The sequence below is a fragment of the Balaenoptera physalus genome, assembly GCF_965194825.1.
Source record: "Balaenoptera physalus genome assembly, chromosome: 6".
NCBI classification, from domain to species: Eukaryota; Metazoa; Chordata; class Mammalia; order Artiodactyla; family Balaenopteridae; genus Balaenoptera; species Balaenoptera physalus.
In genome coordinates this window covers 80,549,940-80,563,223 of record NC_138885.1, presented here as the reverse complement: position 1 = coordinate 80,563,223, position 13,284 = coordinate 80,549,940, and the positions used below count along the sequence as shown (strand labels likewise).

The 13,284-nt window shown below is 30.8% G+C and overlaps 1 protein-coding gene and 1 long non-coding RNA gene across 11 annotated transcripts in view; one reads left to right on the top strand and one right to left on the bottom strand.

Annotated features, from left to right (window-relative positions):
- The window catches only part of LOC309663227, a 161,788-nt gene that overhangs the window by 105,840 nt on the left and 42,664 nt on the right, over positions 1 to 13,284 (top strand). The gene's annotated exons all lie outside the window — the stretch shown is intronic.
- GULP1 (GULP PTB domain containing engulfment adaptor 1) overlaps positions 653 to 13,284 on the bottom strand; it is a 265,561-nt gene continuing 252,929 nt past the window's right edge. For all 10 annotated transcript variants that reach the window (XM_082466767.1, XM_082466768.1, XM_082466766.1 and 7 more), the window contains 2 exons: positions 12,508 to 12,602; positions 653 to 6,657 (listed from right to left, as the gene is read on the bottom strand). In XM_082466767.1, coding sequence (XP_082322893.1) covers positions 6,586 to 6,657; positions 12,508 to 12,602 — 167 coding nt within the window. In that variant the 3' untranslated portion in view covers positions 653 to 6,585. The remainder of the gene's footprint in view (positions 6,658 to 12,507; positions 12,603 to 13,284) is intronic.

Sequence of the window (13,284 nt, the reverse complement as noted above, 5' to 3'; positions counted from 1 at the left end):
TATACACAGACTTTGAGATGATAAACAGATACAAAGGCTGGAACAGTTTTGTGGTTTCTGCTGTCCTTTTTTAAGGGATTTTGGACAGCCAGATGCATCATTTACCTAGGATTCATTGATTCAGTATTTATTTATAACTGGTATGTAAATAAAAGATGAAATATTGCTTTCTATGACAACTTTTTAAAACTTTGGTTTATTTGGAGAACTTCCTTCCTTTTACGCCAAGAATAGCTAATGTTCAGGAATGTTATGAACCCCATTACATGAATTTCCCAAAGTCAAAGATCAGTCTAGAGTTATAGCCGTGTCATATCACAGTATGAAGTTTTAAATCTTAGTTCAGTGTTTCCCTATAGATCAGACTGAGTTGTTTTAAAGTAAATGCAGTTTACAGGAGTAATTTTTAAAAATTACTTAAAAATTCACATAACGTATGGTTGACAAATTTTCAAAATCAAATGATTCTAAGAAAGTGATATATGTTTTTCTAATAGCCATGGATAGCAGGAAGTCATGAAAGAAGTGTCCAGCTTATCCTCAGGCATTTTCCTTTTTAAATCCTTTTATGTAGAAAAGATGAAAAATGGAGGCATTACCAGAGAACTAGGGGGAATTAAAGAGGAATTACTGTAGAAACAGCTTTTTACATAATTGCATCATACTTATTATTCCCTAGCCTGCAAATGGTCCAAGTTTTCTGAAAAATGAACAGGTCAGGTATCTGTGCATAGTCACTTTGCCACATGTGGTTAGTTGATATCTCTGAACATTTATGACTACCTCCCCACCATCTGTCTCCCACTATCTGTCTCCTCCTATTCCTTGTACTGTCGAGTACAAGTTTGGGTTGTTTTTTTTTTTTTTCAATTAACGCAGATGCCAAGAATAAAATAAATGGAAAACTAAATAGCTAAATGAAGTGCGTACGTTTGTGTATGTGTGTGTGAGAGAAATTAGTTTAAGCTGAATCTTTGCCAAAATCTCTCTGCATTCATACACTTCCTACATGTACTTAGCTATTTAATACCAATTATTAAATGATATTCATATTAAATTTTAAAAGTATATAAAAAAACAAAATGACACAAAGCACTGCAAAATAGTAACACTTTTAAATTAGTCCCAGAGCTACATTAATTTTTTCAACTATTAATAGACTTAGCCATAAAATTCTTTTATTTTTTTCTATCAAAATGTAGCCAAGAAACAAACATCTTTCTTTGCTTTCTTTGCAGGAAAGAACCGGTATCTGGATTACTTCCAGTTCATCCAGACAGCTATTTCAACTGGAACAAGTGACCTTCAGAACAGAATAGAACATAGCAGCCTGGCTAGACAGAGGGGAGGGAGTAGGCAACTGGGAAGGGCCCCAACATGTTCCTATGAAATGTCATTTGAAGTAAGAGGACAATAAAAAACTAAGGACAAATAAATGAACTTAAAAATATTTAAGGCCAATGAAAACTGTGTGACCACAACATGGGATTCAAGGAAAGACGCAGTTTGAGTCTTTACCTATCATTCTTTAACTCACATGCTCAACAAATGTAGTTCTTCACCCTCTGGGTCCAGGCAATGTGCCTTAATTCTACAACATTCATCTTTGAATCCTCCAAGTCTCATTGAAGCTATAATAATCAATTAATAAAAATCAATATTAACATAACTAATATCAACAATAGTCAATTGTTTTTCCTCCCTTGAGTGAGCCAGATTTCCTTAGTCTATGAATCTATGGTGATTAATAGATGCTCATAGAGAATGTCAAGGTCTTTATTTAGCAGATCATTGCTACATAAGATAAAAGTTAAAATACTGGTAAAGATTTTATCAGAAAGGACAAAGTGGTTATCTTCTCTTAAGATTTACTTGGAAGGCATGTTGTTCTTTTCTTTCACAGAGAGCATAAGAAGTTTTAGTTCACATCATTAGCAAGAAACATGCTAAAGAATCATTTAACCTTTTACTGAACGCTTTATGGGTAAAGTGTTGTGCGTGGCACCAAAGATACAAAACTGTCAAAGCAATACTTCATTAAGATTTTTGGAGGATAAACAGAAAAGTTTTTTTAAAAAACTTTATTAAACAAATAGAAAAGTTAAAAAAATACTTTATTAAAAATATATTTAAATGGTGTTTCCAAGACAGTATTTTATTGATTTTTGCAAAATATATTAATAATGACAAGTTGATAAACTAAAATTTACAGAGAAAATGCTATGAGATTTCAGAATGTCCTTTAACAGAGAACTTAATTAGGTCCTGCGCGTACTGGGGAATTCTTTTAAGAAGATATTTCCTACAGCTTCTAGCCAGACTCCCTTTAATGAAAACAGCAACATTTAAAAGTCTGATGCAAGTTCCAAAGTGCCTGTAGAGCTGCTTGCAAACTGGAAATGTTTGGCTCAATGAATTTTGAGTGTGCATCTGAATAAACACCAAAAATGTGGCTAAAGGTAAATATAAGGTAATTATATAAGCAAAGTTTTAGTTACACAGTTGTAGTGGTACTATTAGCTCACACAAAACCCAATGTTAGTGATACAGAAATAAGAAATTCAGCTATTTCAATTTATCATGTAGTGATAAATTTTTATCAGAAAAATTCAAAGTGAGCTTTCAAACTCAACTTCTTAAGTATGCCATCCTTTGTATATTATTGACTATGATTTTGGAATTAGTGTGTCTTAGGATCAATGAACTAGAGTGGAAAGAAATGAATTCAGAGAAAGGAAATGTCTTCTGTTATTTAAATAATACCCAATTTCATAAAAATTCACTTGAAAGTAAGGAAATAGAAGACCATACATTATTTTAAGAGGTGGTCTCCTCACTAGAGTAAGGGAATCCCACTTTAGATGAATTCCAGAGAAATACGTTTCGAGGGAGAAAATTCTATAAGTGGGTTACATTTGGATCTTAATAATATAAGGTCAAGACATGGAACGAGTGTATAAGAATTAAGGTTTGGGTCAAATTTATGAAATGGGTGTTGGAGGGGGAAGTTCTTGAGACAGTCGTCTGAGGTTATCTAGGAAGGTGCGGACACTTAAATTAGGCACTTCTTGCATGAGGCACAGGGGTCTGAGGGCAATATTAGCCATGCCCATATCAACAGTGTGTTAACTGCCTGTAAAGAGTGCAGTTTGGGTGGAGTCTGGGTTTTAGTTGTCAAAATTGAGTCCAAGATTTTTCAAAAAATTTAACAGAGGCTGAAACCCAAAATCATGAATAAATATTGAATTTGGAACTATAGATGGAAACACTGGAACAGAAAAATATTAACAGCCAGTTTTTTTTCATGGTTATGTTAAGTAACATCAAAAGGAGTAAAAACAAAAGTCAGTATTTAGAAATGCATCAACACAAAAATCTAACAGAAGTTCTATCTGAAAATGAATTCCCATAATGTGACTAAAATTTAAAAAAAATCAAATTCAAAATACAAGAAACAAGAAGAGATGAAGAAAATTATTGTCATTGGCCTGTCTTCATAAGCTTCACACTGGATATCTAACATTATAGACACTAGCCAGTGCTAGGTACCCAAATTTAAACATAGTTAAATATTAATATTCTAAAGGAAATTTTTCGTTCACACAGTACTTTAATACATATAAGTTTTCATTTATTAATTCAAGTATTTGCCTTACTTTTCCTTTACGACAATAAACTAACTGAAGACAGGGATCTTGTCACCTTCAATTTAACAATGTCTGTTAGCAAACTTACGAGATGTTTTCTTACCCACCTAATACATGATATTCACATAGAGTAATAAATGAATTTTAGTGAACGGATGGATGAATTGCTCACTGGTGTGCAAAGCTGTGCATGTGAGTCCTGTGCACCATTAAAATACTTAACATTGTGTTTTGAATAGATTCAAAACTTCATGATATTCTAATTAGCCACCACTCAAATTCTATTATCAAGTCCACCTTTTTAAGACTACCAGCCAAGATAACCTTTGTATTACTAGCTTAAAAAGGCTCTCCATTCTGAAAAGAGATATTTACCTAATACAGTTATTACACCAGATGCTTCTGGTGAAAGGAACCAAACTATGACCTCTCTCACCAGCAGGATGAAATCCACTGTTTTCACAACTGAATTATGTTGGATCATAAAGCTAATATGTGTGTGGGCTGTAAGAAATGAAGTTAAAGTCTTTTTCTGCTTTCTTCTTTCTCTTCCTGTCTTTCTTTTGGCACCAATCTATAACCAGGAAAATCTGGCATGAAATTAGCTTCAGAATGTGTCTAAATTAATTAGAGGTTATTTAATGAGTTATATATACAAATATAAATTATACAATTTAATTTATTTAAAATCATTTATTCTCAGCAAAATCAAACATATCATTGAGTTTACATAGAAATACAATTTGCAACTGTATCGTCATAAAAATGCACTGGTGAAATAAATGTTCATAATTAATGACCAATTATATACTATTTAATCATGCCAGTAGCAGAATTGATTACCATTAAAAATTGGTACAGTAACATATTTTAAATGTGCAAAGTACTCTATTGTGTTACCATTGAAAATAAATCGCCACTAAATATATACCTGTTACATAAAGCTTTTTAAAGTACAATAAAAATACAAATTCTATCTGTTAAAAAAAGCCATTAATATGGCTTCTAAACATCCTCATTATACAAATTCCAAAATACTATATGACAAACAAAATTATAAAGACTCTTCTTTATGAAACATACACTACCCTCTAATTAAGGTACAACTTAGCAGATAACAGAAAGCAAACAAGAAGGCTTATATACACCACAGAACATTATGGGGATACATACAAATATAATATTGCATAAGCCTATTTGATTTCTGTTCCTAGTGAAAATGTACCTTTAGCACGTGAAGAAAATTCCCATGACTAAAGGAAAAGAAACATTTTTGAGATCTACCCTCAATCTAAGCTCATATTTTCATTAATTTAATTTTTTTTCTTATAATGTGATGAACCAAATTTATAAATTTGACCATAAATTTTGCCGCACTCAGTACAAATTACAGTCTGTTACATAATGGGCAAAGGTGTAAGAAACAAACATTTTTAAAAGTCAGAGTTCATCGGCACATCAAGAATCAGCTGCGGGCTTCCCTGGTGGCGCAGTGGTTGAGAATCTGCCTGCCAATGCAGGGGACACGTGTTCGAGCCCTGGTCTGGGAAGGTCCCACATGCCGCGGAGCAACTAGGCCCGTGAGCCACAACTACTGAGCCTGCGCGTCTGGAGCCTGTGCTCCGCAACAAGAGAGGCCGCGATAGTGAGAGGCCCGCGCATCGCGATGAAGAGTGGCCCCCCCCCTTGACGCAACTAGAGAAAGCCCTCGCACAGAAACGAAGCCCCAACACAGCCAAAAATAAAAAAATAAAATCAATTAATTAATTTTTTTTAAAAAGTGGTTTCGATTAGGATTAAAAAAAAAAAAAAGAATCAGCTGCAAGAAAATGTTATTGTTCATGTTAAAGACTAAACTGAGCAGCAATTTCATTTTTGTGAAAAATTAGATTCTGACTTTAACAAAACAGATACAAATTAAATTTGCTAAATAATATTGATAATTCATAAAGAACAGGTGCCATAGATTTTTAACAGTATCAAAACTAATGGGTCATCACAAAATAAACTTTGGTGAGAAAATATCTTTATCAAAGAAGAAAATATAAGAAGGATAGTCTTATTCAGTTCAGAAAAAATATATTTGGTAAAGTATATATGGGTAATAGATACTGCAACTATAGACAGCACATATTCCAAATGTTTTTTCCAGAAACTTCAGATCAGATGATGTTTAGTAATGTAACTTACCTCATTAGAAATTAAATTTTATTTTAAGTGTTTTGTAAATAGCACATTTTCATTTTTTCCACAATCTTTATGTATGAAATAAATAAAATATTTGGAGTGTAGCTGATAATAACTAACATTATTACCTTGATTTTACTAATAAGTACTCTAAATACATTTAGTTTAATTATTATTGGAATTTATGTTTTTGTTATTTTACCTGCTAAAAAGGATCTGATGGTATTATATTCAAAGTTTACATTTTCCCAATAATATGAACAACATTTCATACATAAAATGACATCTGTCTAATGAATGGTAACATGTTTATTGGTTTGAATATAGAACATATTTAGTTTGGCATTGGTGTATCTCTTGAGGACTCTGAAAGGTATCTTTAAGGTATGGTTTTTGGGAAATCAGTAATAAACTAGCATCCTAGAGAATGAACTTAAATTTGAAGAAGCTAATTATTTAGAGCTCAGACACAGGCAGATATTTGGATAATTTGTCTTTCAGTTATAAATTCTTCTACAAACAAACAGAAAGGAACATAAAAGTATGATTTACTTTACAGTGAGTTGTTTTTAAAACAAAATGCTACAGTACAACAGTGAAAGTATGAGGAAATTTTACTGAAATAATTTTCAGAAAGTTATGAGATTCAAAAATATATTGGTACATGTATAATACCTGTCACAAGTAATAATGAATAATAGATATGTATACAAAACAAATTTAACAGATTCAAGACCTCTTGTTCTTGACATCAGCACCTGCTGTCTAATGGGTCGAGACAAAATACTGTGCCTTCAAGAGTTAGTCCCATTTTGAACCCCTCCTGCAAAATAAAGTAAAATCATTAAAATAGGAAATGCTCATAGCAAAAAAAAAAAAAAAAAAAAAATCAGTAAATGAAAGAGACTATGAGCAGAAGTTGAAATCTTCATGTTTTGATCAACTAAGAAATAATTATATGTCAAATGTTGGCTTGTCAAATTTTTATCAAATGCTTTTATACCCATTAGCATTTTAAATGTTTTAAATATACATGAGGTTAGCACGCATAAGAGATAGAAGAAAACAGAAATATGTGGAATTAAGTAATTTTAAGACTTAAATGTTTCTTTTCAGTGAAGTCTACTTTATGTCATTCTACTGTAGCTTAAATCCCTTGGCTTTAAAGGTCAATATTCATATAAGTAAGATAGCTAGACCTCAAGGTGATGACAGCCTGATAGTTTTCAACTTTTCTTCTTGGTTACCACTATTCAGAGCCTGGTAAAATAAATTGCATTGTATTCCCTAAATGCAATGCTGTATCCTATGTGTAACACAGGACTGCAGACCACTTTGCCATGGAGAGAGCTTCCTCTACTAGCCTTGTAGCTGCTTGTAGCTGCAAATTATTGCTTTGAATTCCACTCACCTTTAGCATGTTTTAGATGTTTCTGGAAGTTAAATTGATTTTGATTTATTGAGACCAAATACCCAATTGCCATGAAAAAAATTTTTTTGAAGATTTTTGAGTTAAAAGTTAGTGGCAAAGGTGTTTGTCCTTCTCTACTCCCCAGCTCTCTTCTTTTCTGTATAAGGTAGTTGAACTATGGGCCACTTCTGGTCTTACCACCTTCCCCATCCCCATCCTTGCTCATAAAATGAAATGTAGACAAAAGTCTGTTCCTGAGGAAAAGAAAATCTCTCTCAAAGAGAAGCCTTTTGTCCTCTGTTCTGCTTTGTGTTTTGTTTAATTAGATGGTATCTACTTGTGTGTTAGCCAATTGCATATCTATTTGCATTTCCTCAAGTTACTTTCATTTAGAACCCGTATCTAATGTACTTACTATAAATCCAATGTAAACATTATCATATAGAGGAAGAAAATCATTACAAAATACAAGCCACACCTTTTTCACTGTTAATGTTTAGAGAACAATCTTCATTATGTCTAAGCACAAAGACCACACGGCAATGTCATCACTTTAAGGGTTTTTCAAAAGTACTTCTCGGTACTTGGAATACAAATTATACTTAGTTAAGTAAAAGTCAGAGTACTTACTATTGTTTTAAAAGCTTATTCTGGTCACAAGACAAATATTTTGCCACATGTATGCATATTTTTTTAAACAGCTGCCAAATACTTAGAAAAGTCAATACTTTAAACTGAAAATATTGTAAATAAACTGCTTTTTAAAATATTTTATTTGGATATCTGAGGATCTATGTACTATGTCATCTTCTGGAATATCAGATAGATAGATAGATAGATAGGTAAGTAATGTGGATATATATTACCTTTGGAAAGATTTGATACCATTGTGTTTTAATCAGTTCATTCTGAAATTAAACCACTATCACTTCAATTACCCTGAAAATACTATTTATCAATGTGTTATCAGTATATGAAAGGCAGAATAGTAATCAAAGTAAAATAGGGGTCATTGTTTCAACAAAAAATGTTTGTATATCACTTACGAGAATATCTCCATGTTTTTATAAGGATTCTTTAGGAGTCCTCTTAGATTAACTTAATTATCCCTTTTGACAGACACATTGTTACATGGCTCCTTGGTTTTCTTTCCTCTTAAAATTTCCCACACATTTTCTGACCCTTCCTTCTAGGCCTCGTTTAGTAAGTCATGACTTAATGCATTCTAAATCTTTCTAAGGTTTCCACATCCTCTTGAATTTTAAACGTCTGAATGAAAATAAGGCTTATTTAATTTATGTAGTGATGGAAACTATCATAAACTCATATCACACAAAATAATGATTTTATTATTGATATATTATTAAAAATATATTTTTATATAAAATATTTTCCCCAACTGCATTTTCTTACTTTGAAACATGGAGAAAAGCATATCAAGGAAGAAAAAAAACACTCATATGCAACAATTAACGTGTTGAAGTATGTCCTTTGAGTCTCCCTTTTTTCTACCTATAAATTAAAAAATATTTAATACTAATATAAATAACTATATATTATATATAACTTATTTAATGTATTATATATAAATTTCTATATTCTCTTTTAATCTTAGTAGAACAAATTTGATTATTTTGAGTCCCTGTAAAACTAATTTGATGATTTTTATAATGTTCTATTAATTTTAATATAATTTATTTCCTGTATTTTATAATTATAAATAAGGTTGACTGGATGTTTTTATGCATAGAGATTTTCCACATTCATAGTTATTTTCTCCTCAGAATAGACTGTATTAAAGTTTTTGACATCAAATAGAAATACAAGTATTAGTAACAAATTACTCCCCAAAGGGATGCTGTGAACTGACCCTGGCCCAGCAATGATTTAGAGTGCTTGTTTCATCACAATTTCATTTGCACTCTATATTAGTAAAAAAATATAATGTTTAGTTTGCTGGATTAAAATAGCTTTTATAGTTCTTAATTTGTATGTTTTCTTTGATTAGACTTAACATGTCTACAAGTATATAGCCATCTGTGGTCTTCTTTTGTGAGCTATGCTTTTTTATTTATCTGTTGATTATTTAGTTTCCTAATCATTTGTCTACTTACTTTAATCATGTGTACATGATATAGTTATATTTTTTAAAGAGAAAATTTAAAAGAACTATCGAAGACCTTCTATAGGAGACTATATGTACATATTTTCCTTTTCCTTATAAAAATTTCTTTCCATTTCAAAAGTCTGATATATATTTAATTGTATTTCAAAAATTTTAAACTGCCCAAGGCTTCTAAAATTTATCTGAGTATCTGTTGTACATTTCAGCTATACATTGATCTTCTCCTAAATTATTAACCAGTTGACTTAACATCACTTAAGGCAAAATTCTTTCTTTGACTTGTCACTCTCCTTTTTTAATGTATTAAATTATTATAACATACAAGGTACACTTCTGGGCTATCAGTACTATTAAACTGATTTGCCTGTCAGTGACATGTACTAAGAAGTTTAAATTATGTCAAATCATATAAGCATATAATTGATTTCAAATAAATATCTAATAATATCTAATAATAATAATCTAATAATCTAATAATCTAATCTAATAATATCTAATTTTCTAACAATTTATAAAAAATATGGCTTAACATTTCTGTTTAAATTCTTACATTCATGAGATATTTCTATGATTTCCTCTGTAAATAAAATAGGAAAATCCAAAATCTCATTAGGCTTATTAACTCAATGTAGTTTATACAACCCATTATACTGTATTAAGTTTTTACATTATATGCAAAGATAAAAATAGTAGCTAAATGTGTGCATTCAATTAATTAGGCTAACAAGATTAATAACAAAAGTCGTTATAAACTTTAGATAAAATATTATTTTACTTTAATTAAAGTGACCTTGCAAACACATCGTGGACTAAAAGGAACAGACAAGCAATGAGGTGGACAATGCAGTAGTGATTGAGTCATTGAAAAAATAACTTCAAATATGGGTTATAAAACCTCTTTAAACAAAACTAATAATCAGACATATACATGTGAGACTGCTCTTTGAATATTTATTTAAAAAGCATGCAAATATTAAGGTTTAGCTTTAAGAAGTTATAAGTTGTTTAAAATTATTATGAAAATAATATACCAACCATCTCTGGCGCTACCCACCATGAAAGCAGAAAAGAGTAAAAAAGACATTAAGAGTATATTAGAAATGACAAAAACAAAAACAAAAGCAAAACTACCACAGTGTAACATTATTTGACTACCATATCATTAAATCATTTCAATATAGTGTTTCTCAAACTGGGTTTCTACAAAAATCTGGAGATACAGGCTAATCTTCAAACATCTATAGAAAACGTTTGTTGTGCGAAAATCTAAAAAAACATTAATAGAAACTCTTTGTGTTTTGTATAACCTTTGAGAACAAATACTACCACATCAGTGCCCATGTTTGTTTTTGTTCTTACAAAAGCATTAGTCCACAGGTAGTACAAACATAATTGATAAAACTAATGAAAAGGAAAATAAATTTATTTCATATGAAATAAATAAAGCATTCTCACTAAATAATCATGCACTATTTGAATGAAAGTCTCGTAGTATTTTAACTATCGAAAAGATGTGGGGAAACTGTGTCATCAAACAAGATACATGCTGATATCAACAGAAGTATGATGTTGGTGGTTTTAGTTTCAGCCAAATAAAATAATCTATGCTGTTATATTAAAGTTCTTAATCTGAATTTTATTAGGTGTTGTAATTTTGCTTTTATTTAATTTATAAGTTTTGAATTAATAGTTGTATAAGAACTATAAGGATAAAATGTATATAACTTTTTTTGAAAATATTTAAGAAATGTTATAGAAATAGTTTAAGTCAATATTAAGGATTTAAAATAATTTTTCATGCAAAAGGGAATTATAAATCACCCAACTTGAGAAATTTTTGTTTTAACATATTCTTTAAAAACCTCAAGGTATGTTAAACAACCCAACTTTTAAAATGCAGAGGCATTATTATATCTAGAATAATAAGGAAATTCACATGATACCTAGAAAAGAAGACTGCTTCACACCTTCAGTCCAAAATCAGTGAAAGGATATTTATTATCTTTCTAGGAAGCAGTGTTTTATCAGTGTTAGAAGATCATAATCCACCCCTCAACTTTTTTTTTTCCAGGAAATGAAGCATAGAGAGTGAATGTATTAACCCTGGCCTAATAAATAAAAACCACTCCTTCTCTTCATCACATCTTCTCAATCAGCTTCATATAATTGGTCTCTGCCTGAATTCTACCGTTTATATATTGTCTTTTTGATGAAAAATAGGATATAATAACTTCATCAAAATGTAAAGGGAAATATAAGAGAAGTCTTATAAGCACTATAATAAAGAGAAGACTTTATTATAGTGCTTATAAGACATTACTAATCATGGCCCACTGTACAAAGCTTTTAAAACCAATATCTTCAAACTTCCAGAACAATTCAGAATTGAAAAATAAAAGGGAGAGAAAGAAATGAGAACCCAATTGGACTACATTCCTAAGGAAGCTGTCATTTGGTGTCTGCTGTTTCAATAAGAGCCCAGAAGTTATGAACTATAGTTACAATGCTTCCTATTATTTTATACCCCTCCTCCTTTGGAATTCTTCGTTTTAGCTCTCAGCTTTATTTATTAATTGAGGTAACATTGGTTTATAACATTATATAAATTTCATGTGTGAAATTTCAACATCATATTTCGACTTTTGTATACAGGACAGTGTGTTCACCATCAAAAGTTTAGTTTCTGACCATCACCACACAGTTGACCCCCTTTACAGTGCTTCTTTTTAAGAGACTGATTTCATTCTTACAAAGATTTTCCTTCACCCATTCACAATTCTGAAATTCATAACTGTTAAGACTGAGGTCAAATCTTATAAATCTAGTGCAATGACCTTTTAATTTTTGGATTTTGAATAATTAACTCATGAAGAATTTATGTTATTTTGTATAAAAAAATGAACCATGTTTTTGCCACTGTAAATCTCACCATTAAGAACAAAACACAACGAAACCTTATCTTTAGCATCTGTCTGAGTATTTTTAGGACTAAATGTATGTTATTGTTATTTTAAAGTAATTATTTTAAGTAAGTTGATAATAGTTCAAGGGAAGGGTAGTTTTAGAAATAACATTCTCTTAGTCCCATAGAAAAAAGAAAAAAAAAAATTTATGGGCCAATCTGTTAAAATAGTCACCTGCATCTCATCTAATTTTGATTGAATATCTGGAGGGAAATCCCCTGGTCCACAGTTAAATGGGTCAAAAGGTTCTGCTCCAAACAGGTCCCGTTCTAAAAGGAAGAAAATAATTTAGTTTATGAAATGACAAGGAGTGAGTTGGGGTGAGTTAGGTTTCAAAGGCAGGACTATATAAAGAAGCACCTGCATGACCAAACGAGCCCCTATCCACACGTACACTTTATGCTGGGCTTTCCTGAGCTTAGACTAGTTAAACACCAACAAGGAAGCAAAGATCCGCTTTTATAACGATTTAAAAACTATTTGGTTACAAAGAATTATTATTCAGAGAGGTTTCTGTGTCTTTAAGTAAGACAATATCAAATTCACCAAATATTTGATAATTAATATATTACAATACCTACATTTTACTAAAGCAATTTAAATTTACTAAAATTAACGTATTACTCACTGAAATTTCTCTATTCCATTTATTGATGACTCTGCAACACAATAGCGAAGCAATATGTAGGACCTAGTAGATTAGGAAGTAGTTTAACTCACAGTTCATGTACTTTAATCTCACCGTTTAGCCAGAAAAAAATTAAGGCACATCATCTCATGCAGTATAAAATCATATCACCTTCCTAGATAACCACAATGAGACAGGTTCTTTAAAAATGCCTCCTATCCCCCCAAAACAAATTTCTTTTAAAAAATAGCAGTAATGGAGTATCAAAAAGCTCTCTGTACATATATTTTAAAGTCTGCATTGTTTTTTTAATCACTAAAGAA